Source organism: Rhinopithecus roxellana, chromosome 20 (genome assembly GCF_007565055.1).
Source record: "Rhinopithecus roxellana isolate Shanxi Qingling chromosome 20, ASM756505v1, whole genome shotgun sequence".
Taxonomy (NCBI): Eukaryota; Metazoa; Chordata; class Mammalia; order Primates; family Cercopithecidae; genus Rhinopithecus; species Rhinopithecus roxellana.
Window position 1 is genome coordinate 37,605,481 of NC_044568.1, and position 23,278 is coordinate 37,628,758.

The 23,278-nt window shown below is 37.4% G+C and overlaps 1 protein-coding gene across 1 annotated transcript in view; it reads left to right on the plus strand.

The window, feature by feature from the left end:
• CDH8 (cadherin 8) overlaps positions 1–23,278 on the plus strand; it is a 386,466-nt gene that overhangs the window by 242,132 nt on the left and 121,056 nt on the right. The window contains exon 8 of the mRNA XM_010378203.2: positions 1,769–1,905. Coding sequence (XP_010376505.1) covers positions 1,769–1,905 — 137 coding nt within the window. The remainder of the gene's footprint in view (positions 1–1,768; positions 1,906–23,278) is intronic.

A 23,278-nucleotide genomic window follows, 5' to 3' on the forward strand; every position in this document is an offset into this window, starting at 1 on the left:
GAGAAGGAAAAATCCACTCATATATCTATCTGTACCTATCCAACTATCTAACTAGTAACTTGCTGTATAGTTATTTAGCCATCTTTATAGGTAGGTATAGATATAAATTAGTAGATGCATATTCATATACATACATATAAAATGTTTTTAATGAACTCTACTAAAATATTAACTGCAAAATTATAGTTGGAGGATTATGGAGAATTTTCTTTTTTATTTTCTTATAAAGGTGTAGTCTTATTCTTTGTCATATAATAAGTATCTATAAAGAACATGTATAAGAAATATGCTCAGTGTTAACTGGCATGGACCATGCTTCAAATTTGAGTTTAATGAGTATCAATGAATAGAGAGATGTCATGTGCACTTCCTAAGCCATCAACTCAATCATGAAGACCTTCTTCGGTCTTTCTTCCTGAAATGCAATTGCATACATCTTTCTTTGGGCCTCCATCCTATCCTGTTTGGGCCTCCATCCTATCCTGTTTTAGTGCATCACTGCTTACTTATGGGCCAATCTTTTTAAGTCCTCCTTGTAGTCTTTAAAACTTAAAGATTATTGGGTCCAGCATTCCATAGCCAGGAAACTAATCTTGGTGTATAAAAAAGATATTAATAAATGTCATGAGAAAATAATTTCTTTTTTTTTTTTTTTTGAGACGGAGTCTTGCTCTGCCGCCCAGGCTGGAGTGCAGTGGCCGGCTCTCAGCTCACTGCAAGCTCCGCCTCCCGGGTTGACGCCATTCTCCTGTCTCCGCCTCCCGAGTAGCTGGGACTACAGGCGCCCGCCTCGTCGCCCGGCTGTTTTTTTGTATTTTTTAGTAGAGACGGGGTTTCACCGTATTAGCCAGGATGGTCTCGATCTCCTGACCTCGTGATCCGCCCGTCTCGGCCTCCCAAAGTGCTGGGATTACATGCTTGAGCCACCGCGCCCGGCCTGAGAAAATAATTTCTTTTCTTTGTCTTGATACTACCCTGATACTTAGTGGTCCTGAGAAGCAGTTTGCTCTAGACACCACACATCTCATGTATTTTCTTATCTGAATGAGTTTGCTTGATAAAAGAACTACTAATATGTCCGTTTGAAATTCTTAATTTAGTAGACTGTAGTGCTTAAATATGTTAAAATATAGATTCTAACTTTTAAAAAACATTAACTATAGAAAAAACAACTATTTAAGAACAACCATAGAATCAACAACAATCCAATTTCTATGGACTGAGACTAATAGAAAACCTAAATATACACTTAAAATGAAAGCAAAATAAAACAAAACAAACAACCACCACCAACAACAAAATGAAATCCCATAAATGCAGTATAGTCAAATGAAAGTTTAACAAAATACATATTTTATTTGAATGGCCATACGTAACGTGCTGCCTAGTACCATCCTGCTTTGGGCTTGAATTCATTATTTTATATGATATTTTGTGGCAACTGCTAATTATCATAAGCTGTCCAATAAATGTGATGGATTGTCCAATTAACTCTTCATCAGCATCCATTTTTGAAGATACTATCTATTGAAACTGATGGCAGTTTATGACCTACATGTTGCATATGTAGCTAATTGCTCCTTGGACAATAATTATTAAGTTTCTTGTGCCTCATTCAGTCATTTTGTTTTATAAATTATGATGCCACTGAGTTTCCCAATTCGTTTGACTTCACAACTATGGCTCTCCAAGGATTACTAAAGGTCTGCTGTGGAATGTATGGATCATATAAACATTGAAGTAGATTACAGTTGTGTCTGTTTTGTAGGTTTTCCATCGACCGGCACACTGACCTGGAGAGGCAGTTCAACATTAATGCAGACGATGGGAAGATAACGCTGGCAACACCACTTGACAGAGAATTAAGTGTATGGCACAACATAACAATCATTGCTACTGAAATTAGTAAGTGCCTGGGTTTGTTCATTTCTTCCTTGTGTGACTGGGTTCAATTTATGCCTATTAATAATGTGATAAGCAGCCCCTGTTTCTGTTAGATACCTTGGCATTGGAACTTAGTTTATTGTTCCCAAGGAGCCTTTGAATGTATCATCTCAACACAAAATAACTTACACCGTGGTAAATTACTGAAATGTTTCAGGATATGTGAGAAGGAAACATTCTTATATCCATTATTCAGCCATTAAAAACAATGTTTTGCATTTTAAAGTAAGAGGAAAAGATTTAGTATAAAACAGTAGATAGCCGGGCGCGGTGACTCATGCCTGTAATCCCAGCACTTTGGGAGGCCGAGGCAGGTGGATCATGAGGTCAGGAGATCGAGACCCTCCTGGCTAACACAGTGAAACCCCTTCTCTACTAAAAATACAGAAAAATTAAGTCAGCGTGGTGGCGGGCGCCTGTAGTCCCAGCTACTCGGGAAGCTTAGACAGGAGAATGGCATGAACCAGAGAGGCGGAGCTTGCAGTGAGCCGAGATTGCACCACTACACTCTAGCCTGGGTGACAGAGCAAGACTCTGTCTCAGAAAAATAAAAAAAAAGTATGTAAAAAAAGTCAAGAACTGTACATTATAATTTAAATAAATGAACACACATATACATACAGTATAGTACATACAATATAGAAACAATTACATATTTAAATCATACATATACACACATACATGTGGAAAATATAGACGAAAGCTTTATCAATATTATTTTGGGTAGGAGAGATTGTAGATAATTTTTTGTTTTGTTTTTTACAATCTAATGTATTTTACACAGTAATCATGGAATGTTTAAAATTGTATCAATATAAATTCAATGTACTCTTTTTCATAAATTTTGTTAAAACATTTGAGTTATTTTATTATAGGGGAGGAGAGTCTAGGGTTGTTAAAATAACATGTTAATCTTTTTATTTTTTTTTCTTCTTTGCACTTGATAAAACTATGATGGAGTCTCTAAACAATAGCTATATGGTGAAATTTGGTGCCACACTGTGTTTGAGAGCTTACATCTACTTTATCAACTTTCATCACACAAAAATATGGAAAAGGGACGTGATGTTCATTTTACTTGCTAGCAAAATACACATTTCTTATTATCTGAATATCTTCTTTTTATAAAGGACTGGATGAGTCCTTCGAAGTTGTACACAAATTCAAAGGAGACAATAAATTCCAAGAGAGTTGGGGTAAAGGGAATTCGAATAAAAAAATAAAAATCAATGTTAAGAAAGATTCATGGGCACACATACCGTATAAAGAAATATAGATGATAATTATAGGAAATATGCCCTAAAATCCACTCTACTCTCTGGCAGCTAATGTGAAAACAGGGGAAATATCTCTGTGAAAAATGACTAATTTATTTGTATTTAAAAAAGAGTAATCCGTGTGTTCAGGAGAGAAACATTTTTTTTTTTTCTGGTTTTGTGATGTGAGGAAAATGTCCTCTACCAAGCCTTATAAAAAGAACTCTTGTGTGAAAGAAGATTCAAGAGTGAAGACGTTTGTTTCTTATAGCAGCCTTGAGTGCAGGCAGAGAACATGAAGTCAAGTTGATATGCAGTTTCAACACTACCAAACTCTGGCTCTGGATAGAGACAGAGCTTTGGAAACTTTGGTGTTTTTCCTGCCTTAGGAGTAGTATTTTCTTCTCTAGTGTCTTAACCTGATGGTAGTTTCCCCTTGTAACACGAAGAGAAGAAGCAAATAAAGCATGCCATCTGGTGATTTTGGTTTATTAGAAGTGTCAACCTCATTTAGAAAGATGTAGACATAATTTTTAAATAATTTACCATGTTGAAGCCTGATTACCACCTTAAGCTTCTCAGAAAAGCTGTATCTATTTCTATGATTTAAGGCTTTATAAAAAGCTCAAAAAAGCAGTCTTCTTTAATGTGTATAGTCAATAACTACTTTTAAAGAATTTTCTCATATACTGAAAACACAATCTAGTAGAGTTAAACTTAATTCATGTTACCTTTGAGACAGATCTCTCTTTCTGTTGCCCAGGCACTCCACCCTCTTTGAGAGCTCTTTGAAAGAGGTGAGTGGCAACACTCACTCCACCCTCTATCTCCTGGGCTCAAGTGATCCTCCTGCTTTAGACTCCCCAGTGTCTGGGCCTACAGGCACAAGCCACCACGCCTGGCTAATTATTGTTTTTTCTTTTTTGAGAAACAGGGTCTCACTATGTTGCCCAGGCTAGTCTCGAGCACCTCACCTCAACTGATCCTCCTGCTGGGATTATAAACATGATCCACACACAAGGCCTATGCCACCTTTTTAAAATGAGATAGATTCCTTTACTTAAATATCCATCAAGGTTTATCAGTTATCAGCAAAATGTGCTCAAAGCAATGAAGACACAGAGCATTTGCTTAAGAAACATTTCAGGACAATCCAGAAACAAAGTACTCGTTTTTGAGAAATCCTAGACAAGAAAGAAAGATAGCAAAACAGCTGCACCAGGGCGTTGAGCTGTTAGCTGCAGGGTGACAAGGCTCCCAAGCTAAGTCGGGGAAGATGTTCATTTGCTCATTCATTCAATAATTATTTATTAAGTCTTTACTATTGCTAAGCACTCATCTAGTGACTGAGGATATAGCAGGGAGTAAAGTAGGCGTAAATCCTGCTCCTCTTGGAGTTTTCTTTCCGGTGGCCCCTAGGACTACCTGCATATCAAGGGGTAAATTGGAACCTGCTGATACATCCATAAAGAAAGGCACAGAGGTAAGAAAGAAGATGATGAATGTTGAGAGTTCAAGCAATTCCACATTGATGCTGTGAAAATAAATGCAGCTACTGACCTCCTTCAATGAGGATATGGTATTAAAAATTGCTTCAAAATACCTATGAAAAAATCAAGACTTTGTGTATATTAGTAAAATAACTAGTTAAGATTTTTAAGTGGTATTAATATTATTATTATAAACACAATATAACCAAATAACTGAAAATATAAAAAGTAGATGAGATAAAATTTTGTGAATGTTTTTAGAGAAGTGATTCAATCATGTCCCAGATTCAGGTTTACAGTTGACTCCATAAGGAGAATGAACACATTGTACCTGTGCTCATATGCTGAGCCTCAGCTTGCTCAGGAACCACGGAGAATTTAAAATATGTGCCCATACATACATTGATTCTGTTCAACTTGGTGTTGATGGGAGTTGTCTCCCTTTTTTTTTTCCCTTGTATCAGAGATTGAAAACTAAACAAACCACACAGGTGCATTTTGGCCAAGAAACGAGCTTAATTCATGTTAAACATCTTAAGAAACGTTAGACTGTAAGCTTAAAAATCTGTCTGACTTTGTTTGAATTTTTGCAGATTTCTTTCTTAGAACAAACAAGGGGGAGAATACAAAAGAGAGCTTTAAATTTTAGCTGTGAAATACTAGCTGGGGTGGCATAAATTTGAAAACTTTAAGTGTACAATTAAACCACCTTTGTTCTTAATCATAAAGGGAAGTAGAAATCATAAGATCACAGAGAAATTTAAAAAATGGAAATTACTATGAGCATAGCTTAGAAACTTGTTTTGACTTGGTTTGATTATTTAGCCCATCATGTGATGTTTATCTTCCAAAGCCACACACTATGTCTTGGGGAAAAAAAATATTAAAGGGAGATTTATAGAATTCATCTGAGATGAATATTTAAAACCATTCAGAATAACAGAACCCCATAGGGGGAGGTTCTAATAATGATAAAGAAATAGTCATTCCAGGGAGAACAATTTAAAATGACCCTCAGAATGCTATCTCATCAGACAAAAGATTTAAACAAATGAAATTAGGCTAAAAAGTGGATTTTAGCGAAGTCCATCTGTTATCTCTTAATGAGAATGGAGATGTCATTCTTTATCCTCTTGTGTCAGATTCACTTAACCGAGGCTGAGATGCTTCACTGTGTTTATTACCGAAATATTTCAGTGGTAGTAGATCTAACTTGTCATCATGATCAACTGGCACATCTTATCACTTGAGTTGGCAGGTAGACGTCCATGTGCTAACAAGAGATTAGGCTTGTATAGTATATCTTTGCTAACTGTCTCTGCTAGTAGCAAGCGCATTCCCTGAAACTACAGTGCATGGCTGCTGTTTACCATGATGATGAAGATTTATGGTAAATGTAGCTGAATAATGAAAACAATGAGAAAATAAACTGAAAAAGCCCTTCAATGCATTTAATTCTCATAACGTTTGCTGAAAAGCGACTACTATTATTATAAGCATTTTCCAGGCAAAGAAACTCAGATACATGTTTCAAATTTTCATAAATTTCAAAATTTCATAGAGGGCAAGGATGGGAGTGGAGGTACAGGATCAGACCTTTGTTTAACTGCAGAATATATGTCCTTAAACACCTTCCACAGAAACCTCACTTCTATCTTCTTTCCTCTTTATCTTCTTGCTCAATTTTAGCTTCCGATACTGCTACATCATTTCCTGAATCAAGTGAATGAAACCATTTTTCTGTGCAAAGCAGAAGGCCAGGGCAAGGACAAGGGTGCGATGAAGGAATGAACAAGCACCCAGTTTATTACGGAGAGTAAGAATATTGCCTAATAAACATAGCAGAGCTTTGGAACTTCTAAAACCAGAATCCTAGTCCCATTTTATAGATTAGGAAACTGAAGAACATAGAATAGAGAACACAGCATAGTACATTTTAGCGACTGTTTTTCAAAGCAGACCAATGATTAGAATTGCCTAGAAAATTGTCTAAAACAAACAAACAAAAAATAGTCCAGACTTCATTTGAAACCTATTAAATTAGAATCTCAAGGGAGAGTTTCAGGAATTTACTTCTCACAACTTCTTCCTTGTTTCCCTCACCATGCACATATACACACCCACACACCCACACACCCACACACACACACACAAATATACGATCATTAAAATTGGACAGTACTGCAAAGAGAGGCAAAGAAAGATGAGGCATTATTGGTTCGTTTGGTCTTTTTTAAAAAAATTTTCCCATGCTGACTATAACCATAGGATGGTAAAGAATACTGAGAATGTGGGAATCAATTTGCTTAGAATAGACTCTCTGCAGGGGCATTGTAGATGCACTGAATGCTCATTTTAAAGTGTCCTTCAGAGAACGTGATGGTGTGGAATAGAAAGTTGCAAAACTCTGACACTCTGTACCTGGGAGCAGGCAATTGGCGTGGCATTTGCAGAAAGTACATGACTATTGGTTACCTGAAAGTATTTCAAAGCAGGAAGCATATAATTGCCCATTAAATTAATCTCTTTGAGTTAGTGATCATGTATTTCTCTGGCCCACTACAGCGGGCTGCACACATTATTGCAAATGAAGCTTTTCGCTAATGATGGTTAAATCTCCCAGGGAAAACACTAGTTTTATAGCACTTAAGGATTGTTTTTTCCTGGCATGGGGCCCAGTTGCCAGAATAATTGCTTTGTCCAACCCAGGCTACTTAGAAAAAAATATATCTTTATAGGGAGTTCATTGTTTAGAGGAATCTTGGGTTCTGGAGTTGGATGGAGTTGGAGTCCTTGCCACATTTTGGTCATATAACCTTGGGCACATTATTTCTCTTTTACTCTCAGTTTCCTCATCTGTGAATGGAGATGATTATTCTTTAAACTTGTGGGTATAGTGAGAATTGAAATAAAAATGTTAGTACTATATCTCTTAGCAAATAATTTACCTACAATCTTAAGAAAGTGATGGAGACATGGTGTATGTTCTTATGGTTAACACAGCCCTTAAGCTGGGCTTTGAATCATGGTTTCATTTAAAATTATTTATTTAATTTTTTGTCTGCTCCCCTTCCCCTTTTCACAACAAAATAGTTGGTAATTATGGCCCGTGTGTTGCTTCTAGGTGCAGTTATGTTTCTGCATTGCATAGCCAATATGTTTGTTCATTGACCTTCTTGCCCTTGGTTGAGGCATGGTAGATTGATCAATGGCTAAGAAACGGCCCTCATAATGAGGCAGGCACATGCTTACTAAAGACTTTAGATTTTATATCAAGGTTGTGCTTAATATATATCCATCTCTCTCTATTGCCTGTGACATAGAGTGAGAGCTCCATAATATCAATAGCCATTCCCCTGTGCAGGGTGAAGTGGTGATAGTTGCAAAGAAGCTATTATTGAGTTAGATAACACTCATGGAAGAGAAGAGGTGATAAGAGCCTAAAGTGGGCAGTGAAATTTAGGTACAGAGGCGGTTAAGGGACTCCTAAATATCACACAGGTTGCAGCAGTAAGACTGATAAGCCTGTCTGGGAATATAGTCGTGTGGCAAGTTCCTATCTAGGTCCCTCACTTTAGATAGGCATGCAGGTAGTGTAAGCTGGAGATCATTGTTCTTAGCAAAGAGAAACACAGTGAAGGAAAGTGAAAACTAAAATATGGGAAAGCAAAAGGGAAGCTACGGGTTCCTGGGGAGGGAATCAGCATCCAAAGCATGATTTCCTGCAGGGAAGAATGGGGGTCCATATCCTTCCAAGTCCAAGGAAATAAGTGATGCAGGCACAAAATGGATGTAATTCTGCGCATAGCCCATGTCAGTTTCATTCTAATCCTTGTGACTCTTTGGCTATCCCTGCAACGTAGGTAGCAGTAGACTTGACTTGGGAATTTCTCCCTGATTTTTACTTTGTTCTGCAACCATTCTACTAATTTTCTCCTACCACCTCTTTCTTTCATCTTTCCTGCCCTTGTTCCTTCTAGTCTACTTAGAAAGAACATGTGGATTGAGAATGGAGGAACAGATTTTAGGCAGGCATTCCTTTAGGATGTCAGTGTGATTAATAGCCTACCAGTCCTAAGCTAAAAAATAAGAGTAGGTAAGAGGGCTTCTATACCTACGTCTTGCCCTTGTCACTCTTTATAAACCACCTTCTCCAAAGCCACAACAGTAACTCTTACTGTTAACAATTACAGACAAAATATAGAAAGAAGGTAAGCAGAAAACATGAATGCTAGCTTTTCAGGTGCAAGTTGCTGCTAACTGGCCACTCATAGCAAATGGTCATCTCCAGGTTTGGAGTACCAGATAAAAGGAAGTAGGGAAAACCCTAGATATCTGAACAGATTTTAAAGATAGGATAATATTGGGTTGATTTACCCCTCAGGCTTTGGTTTTCTTTAGGGATGGAGAAGTCATTAGGACTTGGAGGAGAAAATGAAGTTATCAGTCCAGCAGTTGAAGGGAAAAAGATAGTGGTTAAGTATCCAGGCTGGTAAATCTGTTTGCTAGGTGAGAATCATTGCTTTTTCACTGATCCATGCTCACTCTGTTGTTAAGCTACTCAACTTCTTCTGTGGTGGCTTAGTTTTGATATCTATAAAATGGGTAATGCCTTTTTTAAACTTTTGTTTTAAGTTCAGGGGTGCATGTGCAGGTTTGTAACTTAAGTGAACTTGTGTCCTGGGGGTTTGTTGTACAGATTATTTCGTCACTGAAGTATTAAGCCTAGTACAATGGGGAATGTGTTGGTGCACCTTTAGAGATGTCTGATGAAAAGCAAATATATTTAAGTGCTATAATCTTGCCTAACTTAAGGTAAACTTGATAATAATGTCAATGCTAATACCAATTTTATAGTATTAATCATAATATGAACTCAATTCTATCATTATTGTATAATTAAAAAGAATTTGCCAAAAAGTGACCATGTTTGTCATCAAGCAAAACTATCCAACTTAATCCAAGAATCTCTCAAATTGTTTGTTCAGGAATGTATCATTTTGGGATTATTTGAGGGACATAATTTTCCTCAATTATGTATATACAATAGGAGCATTTCTCTCCTCTGTCAGTCCCAAGTATCCTGGCCAGATTGGCAACTTTAAAAACTCTTTCCTCATCCAAAATCAAGGTCATAGGCATTATTCTATAACAACTTTTTTATAGCGATAGAAGTTATTAGTTAAGGACATAAACTGTTGAGTTATAGTAGAGGTTATTAGTTAGGGACATAAGCTATGAAGTCAAATTGCCCCAGCGAAAACACTGGGTCAAACATATGTTAAATGTGACTTAAATAGCTTATCCAATCTCTGTAAGTCTCAATGGCTATATTTGAAGTTTGTTATGGAGTTAAATGAGATAACACAGGCTAAGTGCATAAACAGAGCCTAGCTTATGGTAAGGACTCGATAATATTCTTTGTATTTTCTCTTTCATCCCCCTGCCTTCCCTTTTCTATCCTCCTCTCTCTCCTCTTTCAGGTGAAACCTGGTGCTTGCCAACTCTTACATCCCTTATCATCTCAGTCCTATATCTAAAAGATTGTATTTGTCATTCATTTTCTTCCTTTATTCAAACCACTTGGGCTTAGAGAGAAAGAGGGCTCAATTAGTCATATGGAGATGGTAATATGCATTAATTCACTTTTGCTACATATTACATCATGACACAATTTGGTGGCTTAACCTAATGTTTTTCTTCTGGTTCTGTGGAGCAGCTGAGCAGTTCTTTTGGTTTGAACTGATTTTGGTACTCTTTCTGGTCAGCTGATGGTTTATGTGGGATTGGAAGTCAATCTTGGCCTCATATGTTTATATGGTGGGCTGTTTAGTCCAGGGTGCCTTAGCAGACACAGCTTGTCTCTCATCCTCTAGCAGGCTAGCTTAGCTTTTTAATTATGTTCTCAATGTTACAAGAAGCAGCAAAGCAACAGGAAGCCCCATTGAGTAAGCACTTTACAAGCCTTTATTTGCATCCTGTTTGATAATAGTTCATTGACCAAAACAAGCCACATGATCAAGAGCAGATACAAGGGCTAGAGAAGTGTCATCTCTTGATGAGAGGAGTTAGAAATAATATGGCCATTTTTTTTTTCTTTTTAATAATATACTTCAGACTGGGAGGCTGAATCTCAGTATGTAGGACTGAGGGATATTGAATTGTAGTTTCCACATGATTACTCTCCTGCTTTCTTTCCAGAACCTTCTTCTCAGGATAATGCATGCGTAGTCAAAATCCTTTGCTCCAACCCCTTATGTATTTGGCCGAAAGGATTGAACACAATATTTCTCTTTTTATTTTGTCTTTTTATTTTATTATTTATTTATTTATTTAAAATAAGAGATGGGGTCTCTCGATTTTGCTCAGGCTGGTCTCAAACTCCTGGGCTCAAGCAATTCACCTGCTTTGGTCTCCTGAAATGCTGGGGTTACAGGCATGGGCCACCACACTATAGGTGTGTGTGGACACAATGTTTCTAACAGCCATCAATTGGTTAACTATAGATTCTTCATAATTTCATCTTAAATAGCTATTTGTATTAACTCATTACATCTATTAATGCATTTTAATGCTCAGAACAACTTCTGCTGCATACATGCTACTGTAAATGTTAGCACTTACTATTTATTATCTCCTGATAACCTGGTTGGATCTGGTTCCTTTGTTATAAGTTCTCACTTTGTTTTACGTGTTTATTTTATTTTAAATGACTATTCAAGGCTTATAACAGCTACGAATTTGGTTGAGATTTTGAAAATAAATTTCTAAGGGGAGAAATAGTTATGTTCCATGTTCTCATGTAACATTTTATTATTGCTTTATCCTGCGGGCCTACCATAGTGCTTTGGGGCTCCCAATAAATATTGGTTAAATGAATGAGTGAATGAAGAAAGGATATAATGAATTAGTATTATGAGGGAGTACCCTGATGATTTCTAACTCCAAACAGACACTATTAATTGATTGGCAGGGAGGATCTTTGTTTTAATATACCCCACACAGCTCTTTGTTAAAAATTCCATGCAGATAGGCACACATGCATTATGGCTTTTATGGATCTTTGTAAGTCTTTTTTTTTTTTCCTGAGTGATTGAAGCTGAGACAGAAAGGGCAGAAGGAACTGTGCTGTCCTTGTAGAAAAATTGTGGGGCACTGACTGCGTTCACAGGGAAGAATTCCCACAGAATATTAACCAATCTTGGGAGTTAGAGACCATGAGAAAGGTGCTGGCAGAGAGGAGCCTCGGGTCCCCTGTCTGTCTCCCTAAGGAGTCAGGCTTCTGATCTTGGAATCTTGATTTTTCTTCCCTTCTGAGAGCCTGGAGGCAAGCCCTGAATAATGCCAGCCCACACCTCATTACCCAACAAGCCCATTTATCAGTTAGTCTGATCTGTATTGAACAAATGCAAGCAGGTTACAAAGCAACAAAGCCGAAAGAATGAAAATGCAGCACATTTTCTGATTCCAGGAATCCCTAATCCAAAGCTTAGAGACTGGGGCTAAAAATAGGCACCAATTCCATCCTTATCCACCCTCACCCACCTGGCATTTCAGTACCGGGTCAGGTAGCCCTTTAGCCAGATGGTGGACATTTAAATGATAACATGGTTTCCATCTGATTTGGGCTGTCAGAGTGTCAGTTACTCTACTCACTTACTTGTAGTGCTGATATTTTCTGGTTCCTAGAGCCTCTGTAGGACAAGGAGTCATATCACATGTCACCCAAGTTCTAAGGTTTTCCTATTTATCACAAGAATAAGTTATGCCTGCTCCTTTTATGGCTGCCAATTCTATCCACCCTGGAATTCAAATTAGCTAAGAAAAAAGAAACTATTATCCTTTGAGCAACATCTTTGGGCCAGGCACTGTGTAGGTCTCTTGAGAAGCTCTTTCTATTTCAGCCTCACTGAACTCCTTGGAGGAATGATGAGGAACTGTACTCTGAGATGTGGAACCAGTGCCACAGGTCCACAAAGCCAAAACTCACAGAGCAATTCTTGCCAAAAACATAGTACTCCCATCTTCTCATATCTGTATTATTTCTCTAAAATTTTATAAACAATACACAAATACCCAATACAGATAGGATTCAGCTTATTTCTGTAAGTTTTCCATGTGCACCAACTGTGCTTTAAGAGGTGAGCACTTAGAAAACAAGACACAGCTCTAAGCTTTGCAAAGTGGAGACAACAGACTAGAGACACGCATTTAAAACTCTAGCAAATCATTCACACAAAAAAATCATGTATGTAGTGTGGCATAGGGTGAGATTCTTCCACTACATGGGAGAGACAGTGTTCTCTGTGGAGATTCTCTGTAGGCGTTTTCATCAGGATTGGGAAGTAGCAGTAAGAGATGCATTTAAAAATTAGAAAATGGCTTGATCAACAGGAGAAGAGCTTCGGATATCTTCTGAAGATGAGGGGAATCAGGAATGTGAAGTAGATATGGCTGGAAAGTTCCAGTAAAGCCTATTCAGTTAGGTGATACTATGGTTGCCTTTGGGTGCCATATCAAGGAAATAATCTCATTCCCCACATTAAAATGGCCCATCAAATGCATTGAAAAAGGAAAATGTAGGGTCCAGGATACTAGCATTCAAATTCAGGAGCAGAATAGGTTATGAATGGAGTAGTGAGTCTATGACATAAAGAATAGGAAAGAAAGGTGTTTCTTAATTTTTTGGTGCATCAGAATCACCTGGAGGGCTTGTTAAAGCATAGCTTGCTGGTCAGGAATTTGTATTTCTAACAGTTTCCGTGTGAGGCTGATGCTGCTGGTCCAGGGACCATGCCTTGAGAGCCATAGCTATAATCCCTGCAGTCTTAATTCAGACTAAAACTAAACCTGCTTTAGGGATGGAGTTTGAATAAACAGAAATTGGCATCTGGTTAAAACTAATGAGGAAACAAGAAAAGCAAATTCTGCTGGAGATCGTAAGCCTTGACAACAAGGACAAATATAATTAGAATTAAAAGTGTTGCAGCTTACTGTGTGCTAGGCAGCATTTTAACCCTTTCTGTGCTCTTTAGCATGTTTAATTTTCAGAATAACTGTATGTATTAATGCCCTCAGTTAATTCATCTAATAAAGATATCAGAGCTCAGCCTCATTGGATTTAATCCTAGCTTTGTCTCACTTTTCAGACTAATTTCTGAACATTTTGCATCTCAATTCTCCTAGGGAAGACCCAATTGCTATTAAGACATACCATGAGTGATACTAACAAATTAGATTACAGAAAAGATGGCCCAACTTGTCCACAGCCTTCCTTCATCCAGTTTGTAAAAGAGTTTTGAACACAATGAGATACTACTGGTAGACTTTCATCCCCGCTGAAGTAACTGCATGGCGTGGTTAGGTCAGGGAGGTCCAGATGAGAGTTAGGAATGTAACATTTGCACCTGTGATCCTTGTTCCAGAGGAATTTGGATATTTAGAAACCTCTGGGTTCTGCAGTTTTGAAATAAAATAGAGTTTAAATGAGGAGCTGAAGTTGAAGTTTGAGTGCTCCTGCTGCCCTCTCAAATAAGCCTGGAATGATGCTGAAGTCTGTCTGTTGCCATAATTTAATAATGAATGTATAACATTAGGCTGGAGAAAGGAGATGTGGATGACAAGTGTGGGGGAAAAAACTGGTACATTGCAGTCAAATAGATATGAATTTCAGCCTAGGATTCCTTAAAAATTACATGCTTGAAAGAAAAACTTTGTTGAATTGATCCCTTTACCATTATGTAATGGTCTTCTTTTCTCTTTTCATCCTTGTTGGTTTAAAGTCTGTTTTATCAGAGACTAGGATTGCAACCCCTGGCTTTTTTGTTTTCCATTTGCTTGGTAGATCTTCCTCCATCCCTTTATTTTGAGCCTCTGTGTGTCTCTGCACATAAGCAGAATATACATTCTTCTCAGCACCACATCGCACGTACTCCAAAATTGACCACATAGTTGGAAATAAAGCACTCCTTAGCAAATGTAAAAGAACAGAAATTATAACAAACTGTCTCTCAGACCACAGTGCAATCAAACTAGAACTCAGGACTAAGAAACTCAATCAAAACCGCACAACTACATGGAAACTGAACAACCTGCTCCTGAATGACTACTGGGTACATAACGAAATAAGGCAGAAATAAAGATGTTCTTTGAAACCAATGAGAACAAAGACCCAATATACCAGAATCTCTGGGACACATTTAAAGCAGTGTGTAGAGGGAAATTTATAGCACTAAATGCCCACAAGAGAAAGCAGGAAAGATCTGAAATTGACACCCTAGCATCACAATTAAAAGAACTAAAGAAGCAAGAGCAAAACACATACAAAAGCTAGCAGAAGGCAAGAAATAACTAAGATCAGAGCAGAGCTGAAGGAGAAAGGGACACAAAAAACCCTTCATAAAATCAGTGAATCCAGGAGCTGGATTTTTGAAAAGATCAACAAAATTGATAGACCACTAGCAAGACTCATGAAGAAGAAAAGAGAGAAGAGTCAAATAGACACAATAAAAAATGATAAAGGGGATATCACCACTGACCCCACAGAAATACAAACTACCATCAGAGAATACTATAAACACCTCTACGCAAATAAACTAGAAAATCTAGAAGAAATGGATAATTTCCTGGACACTTACACTCTCCCAAGACTAAACCAGGAAGAAGTTGAATCCCGGAATAGACCAATAGCAGGTTCTGAAATTGAGGCAATAATTAATAGCCTACCAACCAAAAAAGTCCAGGACCAGATGGATTCACAGCTGAATTCTAGCAGAGGTAGAAGGAGGAGCTGGTACCATTCCTTCTGAAACTATTCCAATCAATAGAAAAAGAGGGAATCCTCCCTAACTCATTTTATGAGGCCAACATCATCCTGATACCAAAGCCTGGCAGAGACACAACAAAAAAAGAGAATTTTAGACCAATATCCCTGATGAATATCAATGCAAAAATCCTCAATAAAATACTGGCAAACCAAATCCAGCAGCACATCAAAAAGCTTATCCACCATGATCAAGTGGGCTTCATCCCTGGGATGCAAGGCTGGTTCAACATATGCAAATTAATAAACGTAATCCAGCATATAAACAGAACCAAAGACAAAAACCACATGATTATCTCAATAGACGCAGAAAAGGCCTTTGACAAAATTCAACAGCCCTTCATGCTAAAAACTCTCAATAAATTCGGCATTGATGGAACATATCTCAAAATAATAAGAGCTATTTATGACAAACCCACAGCCAATATCATACTGAATGGGCAAAAACTGGAAGCATTCCTTTTGAAAACTGGCACAAGACAGGGATGCCCTCTTTCACCACTTCTATTCAACGTAGTGTTGGAAGTTCTGACCAGGACAATCAGGCAGGAGAAAGAAATAAAGGGTATTCAATTAGGAAGAGAGGAAGTCAAATTGTCCCTGTTTGCAGATGACATGATTGTATATTTAGAAAACCCCATCATCTCAGCCCAAAATCTCCTTAAGCTGATAAGCAACTTCAGCAAAGTCTCAGGATACAAAATCAATGTGCAAAAATCACAAGCATTCTTATACACCAGGAACAGACAAACAGAGAGCCAAATCATGAGTGAACTGCCATTCACCATTGCTTCAAAGACAATAAAATACCTAGGAATCCAACTTACAAGGGATGTGAAGGACCTCTTCAAGGAGAACTGCAAACCACTGCTCAATGAAATAAAAGAGGATGCAAACAAATGGAAGAACATTCCATGCTCATGGATAGGAAGAATCAATATCATGGAAACGGCCATACTGCCCAAGGTAATTTATAGATTCAATGCCATCCCCATTAAGCTACCAATGACTTTCTTCACAGAATTGGAAAAAAACTACTTTAACGTTCATATGGAACCAAAAAAGAGCCTGCGTTGCCAAGACAATCCTAAGCCAAAAGAAGAAAGCTGGAGGATCATGCTACCTGACTTCAAACTATACTACAAGGCTACAGTAACCAAAACAGCATCGTACTGGTACCAAAACAGAGATATAGACCAATGGAACAGAACAGAGCCCTCAGAAATAATACTACACATCTACAACCATCTGATCTTTGACAAACCTGACAAAACAAGAAATGGGGAAAGATTCCCTATTTAATAAATGGTGCTGGGAAAACTGGCTAGCCATATGTAGAAAGCTGAAACTGGATCCCTTCCTTACTCCTTATAGGAAAATTAATTCAAGATGGATTAGAGACTTAAATGTTAGACCTAACACCATAAAAACCCTAGAAGGAAACCTAGGCAATACCATTCAGGACATAGGCATGGGCAAGGACTTCATGTCTAAAACACCAAAAGCAATTGCATCAAAAGCCAAAATTGACAAATGGGATTTAATTAAAGAGCTTCAACACAGCAAAAGAAACTACCATCAGAGTGAACAGGCAACCTACAGAATGGGAGAAAATTTTTGCAGTCTACACATCTGACAAAGGGCTAATATCCAGAACCTACAAAGAACTCAAACAAATTTGCAAGAAAAAAACAAACAACCCCATCAAAAAGTGGGCAAAGGATATGAACAGACGCTTCTCAAAAGAAGACATTTATACTGCCAACAGACACATGAAAAAATGCTTATCATTACTGGCCATCAGAGAAATGCAAATCAAAACCACAATGAGATACCATCTCACACCAGTTAGAATGGCAATCATTAAAAAGTCAGGAAGCAACAGGTGCTGGAGAGGATGTGGAGAAATAGAAACACTTTTACACGGTTGGTGGTACTGTAAACTAGTTCAACCATTGTGGAAGACAGTGTGGCGATTCCTCAAGGATCTAGAACTAGAAATACCATTTGACCCAGCCATCCCATTACTGGGTATATACCCAAAGGATTATAAATCGTGCTGCTGTAAAGACACATTTACACATATGTTTATTGCAGCACTATTTACAATAGCAAAGACTTGGAACCAACGCAAATGTCCATCAATGACAGACTGGATTAAGAAAATGTGGCACATATATACCACATTTGGTATACTGGGAAACCATGGAATACTATGCAGCCATGAAAAAGGATGAGTTCATGTCCTTTGTAGGGACATGGATGCAGCTGGAAACCATCATTCTCAGCAAACTATCGCAAGAACAGAAAACCAAACACTGCATGTTCTCACTCATAGGTAGGAACTGAACGATGAGAACACTTGGAGACAGGAAGGGGAACATCACACACTGGGGCCTGTCGTGGGGTGGGGAGAGGCGGGAGGGATAGCATTAGGAGATATACCTAATGTAAATGACGAGTTAATGGGTGCAGCACACCAACATGGCACATGTATACATATGTAACAAACCTGCACATTGTGCACATGTATCCTAGAACTTAAAGAATCATAATAAGAAGAAAAGAATAAAATAAATTTATTGAAAAAAAAGGAAAGAAAAACTTTTCTCGGCCTATATAATTTATTTCTTATTGGTTAAAAAGAAACCATAGTACTCAATAAAAACCTGTAATCACTTGAGTTGATGTACAGAATATGTGTGCGTGTGGGTGTGTGTACATATATATGTGACTAGACATAAACATGTCTTCAATTAGCAAGCACTTTTTAACAATGGCAATGACAAATCTTCATCAATCTGTTCTTTCAGTTAGATTGCTCTGAGCTTGATGTTTAAAGGACTCTGAATTTTTAGAGCCCCTCTGTCCAAGCTTTGTTTTTGTTTAGTAAAACACATAAGCAGCCCTAATACATTGTAAAGAAAAACTGGTCAGCAAAAAGTGTTTTTTTTCTGGCTTTTAAATACAGCTTGTCATTAGATTTGTGTGTGAGGCATAGTATCCAAATCTCTTTGCTGATTCATATTTGAGTATCTCTGGATATAAAAATACCCATACTGAGCCAGCATTTGATTTCCTGCTGAACTGTTTTTCACATTTCCAATATAATTATGTAGCAGTTACAAAGAAACAAAAGGCTGAACTCCACAGAATACCATAGAAACCCACATTTGTTTATTTAAGAAAAGATGTAAAAAGAAGATAATACAGAAATTGATGTGTCAGGTGACTTCTCAGGGTAACTGATACCTACAATAAATCTGTGAATATCTGGATACCTATTAAAAATGATTGGTTAGACATGGATTTTAAAAGGCAATTATATATTCTACAAATGGCCCCTGGCATTTAAATAGGAGACCTTTGTGAGAGTGAGTGCTGAATTTGGTATCTTTTTATTTGAGCCTTGTTTTCTGTATGATTGCTTTTGTCCTCAGTAGTGTCCAGCTTAAAGAGTTTTTAGGTCTAATAAACCAGTTACTAAGTGTACCACGTAATTGCAAAGTGAATACAAAAACATTGGTGAGTTGAACACATTTTTTGCCCCCTTATCGTAGGTACTTCAGATGTAGATTGTTAAAGACCTAGTTCCTGGCCTGGAGGTGAAAGTTCTGTAGTAGAGAGGGCAACTTTTGGACTACAGTTAAATTGTTTAATTGAAAGAGACAGATAGCATCCAAACCACAGATAAGAGGAAGAAATGATTTCTGTATGATGGTTTCTCTGGTGCCCTTCACAGTCAATCTAGATACTACCATGTGGCAAGGGAAGAAGGAAAGCAAGAATGTTAGTGGCAAAGGGAACAGCATGAAGGCATCCAGGAAGTTTTGGACATTTTTAGATACAGAGGAGGAACATGTTGATCTTGGTCTCTTTCATTCAGCTATGGTTATGACAGACTTCATTGTATGTCCATCTGGAGACTGTGCTTTAGGAATGAGTAATAGACTAACAAGGAAGCCTCAGCATAAATAGATACCCAAGGCCTAACTTTGGTTGAATAATGGCTGGAGAAGCTGTTTCTTGGGCATCATAAGAATCATGACTTAGGGAAATGACGTGGAAGAAAAAAGCGGTACATACACTTGCCCTTTCATGCTCTCTATTGGTTCGATGTCTAGATCTGTAACATTAAATGATATCTGCATGTGACAATAAAGAACAGAAAATAAACCAGCATTTAAGATGCTACTTAATCCCAAGCAGAATGCTGGTCTCTGTGTACTTACATTTCTTGTTTCATTCAATCCTCATAACAATGTTTAGATGGACGTAACCTCAACACTGTTTTAGAAATGTGTCATGCGAGACACAGGAAAGCCGGGACACAAGAAAAAGCCCATAGATGTAATAAAGGGAGGTTTGAATCCACCAGATTTGATGTCAAGGTCTGACCTCTCTCTATTCCTGGATGCTACTAAGTGTGACAGATGGACAAACATCCTCTAAACAAGGTTCATCTTTATACAGAGTTTCAAGTGCACCGTAAGTCGCCAGGTCCTATATTAGGTAATATACATATAGGAATAAAAAATCCAGGAATCACATTGCTTACATCAATGTGGTTGCAAAATCATAAAACTAGCAGTCATATAATATGGCATGTTTATTTTATCCAGTGTAGTCTGGTCATGAAGTTTGGCTTATTGTGACTTTCACATGAATAGTTTGGTCTTTCTTTTTGATGTTCACATGTTACAATTATTTTACCTGCAATAGAAGCATCTAATTTTAAAAGTCAAAGAGGTGGGTAAAATAAATCCATCTGGGAAATGTTGATTCAATCTGTGGGATTTTTGTAATTGTACCTTTGAACATCATAATTCTCTTCAGTATGTGGATGAAATGAGACAATTACTAAGTTTTTGTTTTGCATTTCTATTTGATAAATCTTTAGTGTCTGTATAGCGCATGAGAGTGAAGAGCACAGATTTAGACAGAAAGACATGGGATTGTAAACTGACTACGATATTGGGAAGTTATGCAATGTTAGTCAAAGTACTCATTCCTTTTACACCTCAGTTTCTTCACATTAAGGTGCAGATAATAATCTCTTTCTGTGTTGTTGTATAATACATCTAACATAGTAATTAGTCTTAAAGTGAGTAATTGAAACATATTGGGGAAGTGGGGCAACAGAGTTTTATTATTTAAGACCATAACATTCAAAGTGTGGTTCAGGGATCTTTAGAGTCTTTGAGACATTTTTAAGGATTCTGCAAGGTTGAAATACTTTTCTATAATAATATAACAACACTGTTTGCCTTCGTCTGTCTCGCAATTGAAAGCATACTTTTCCACAGACTATATAGCACATGTTAATATCATACTGAGTCATTAGCTCAATGGCTAATGGAATCTGTGCTTCCATAGTCGTGTGTGTGTGTGTGTGTTTTCAATTTACAATGTGGTAAATATTAAGATATAACCCAATAACAAAATTTTAATACATAAAAGGTTTTGGGGTTCTTCATCAATTTTTAAGTGTGTGAAGCGACCCTGAGACCAAATTGTTTGAGTACTGATGCCTTAGAAAGGCATTTACTTTCTCAATTAGCTTGAGGTACTTAGTTTGAGATATAGTAACAATAAGGATTGTTACTATTAATATATCTTGAATATAATATTGATGGAAACAGTTTATTATCTGTAAAGTATTGGTTGGCTGTTCAAAGAAGTAATGTTTATAATGTCTTTGTTAGGATTCTTGGTATGGAGTAATTATTAAGCACTCAATAAATGTGGATCATTGTTAAGAGCAGAGTGAAAATGAAGGTAGCCCCAAAGGGAAAACATTGGCATTATAATTGACACTTTTAGGGGCTCACCAAATAAGGTTGCCTTCTCAAGAGACAAAATTGTTCCCAGGCCAGATCAAGACTCACCCATTGATAACTCCTTTGTATTACCCTTTCAGAGCAATTAATAGGGTCACACGGATAGAAACTGGGGAAACTCATCCAGGCACTGCCAAAGAGAGACAGAGAGAGAGAGAGAGAGAGAGTGCGAGAGAGAGAGACAGACAGACAGAAAGAGAGAGACAGAGAGAGAGAGAAAGCCTGAAATGCTCTTCTAGGGATCAACCGTCTGGAACTGGAGCAGATTATCAGTGTATAAGGCCACTAAAATTTAAATTACACATCTTACCCTCATAACTTTAACACCTTGCTTTTCAAATCACTTTCGGTGATTATTTTATTCAATTTTAGAAACAGCTGTAATAATATATACTTACTTAAACAATAATAATAATAACAACCATAGTAATAACAACTACCATTCCACCATTTCTTGAGCCTTCTTTTCTCAGTGCTTGACACAAAGCATTCTGAAGAGAATCACCCATATACTTTACAAAACTGCCCCATGTTGTGGGGAATTCTATTATCAACACTGCAGGAAGGAGAAAATTGGGTAGCTATTGTATCTCTCTTGAGTTCTAAAGACTTTGCAGCAAATAATTGATGGAGCCAGGCTTTGAGGCAGATCCTCTGCCTTACCAATATGCCACACTCCAAAGCTTTTGGCAGACATTTTATTTTTTATTGGAACTTAACAAATTAGCTTTATTGTTAAGTGACTGTCTTCTTAGAACTTGCCTGATGCGTGTCTGTGCTGAAGCAACATTCACTTTAGGAATGTGCTGACAGACTAAAATTCCTGTTCCTACCAAACTGAGGACAAAACCCTAAATCTCAGTGAACCTAGCAAGGTTACTGACATTTTGAAAAATTTTGTCATGAACGAAGGTTCTTGCCAGAGAAGAATAACTTTGGCGTCCCTACTTTTTTTAATGTTAGTAACAGGAATTCTTAACATTTCCATTATAATATCCTATACATTGTACATTGATTCTTTATTCTTTACTACAGCAAAGCCTCAAAACAACGATATAAAATGGGCCATGGCTGGTATTATTATCCTGTGTTTCAGGTGATGTAGCCAGAATTCAGACAGCTGACTTGTTTTCTGAAGATCATTCAACTAAGACGATGTCAAGTAATTCTTCAACCCTAAGACTTTTCGTGAATTCATAATTAGAACGTGCTTAACTAATATTCATTTTGCAAGCACAGATATACATCAGATTGATTCCAGTGATACAAACTGTGACAATGCTAACAATCATAGCTTCTGTTGCTCACACAAAAATCACCATCAGTGTTGTAGAGTGATTATTTTACCTAGAAATGGTATGAATAGTGTCGCATACACCCACAAGTCATGCAGAAATCATTTTGGTAGACACTTTGGGTAGTGTCAGCATAGCAGAAGAAATTTAATTTAGAATATGGATATTTCCATACTCTTCAAGAGGGCGAGATGTCTGATGGCTTGCTCCATAGAATGCCCATTCTCTCCTTTTGCTGCAGATTGTTTTATCCAAAGCACGTACGTGGACCCCAACAGTGAAGTATGCTCGCAGCTCAAAGGTTGGTCTGCATTTTAAAATGCCAGGATAAACTTGGCCTGAAGCTTCTCTTCACAACATAAGTAACTTGCACAGGACAAACAAGTATTAACTATTTTAGCATAATTTCCTTACACATAATATTGTGATGAATAGATACTGAAGTAGGTAGGTTGTGTTATCTCCATTTTATAAAATTGAGATCAAAGTAAAACCACAAATGAGAGACCACCTTAGCTCAGCCAGAATGGTCATTATTAAAAAGTTAAAAACAAACAAACAAACAAAAATAGATGGTATGGAAGTGATGAAAAAGGAATGCTTATACACTACTGGTGGGAATGCAAACTAG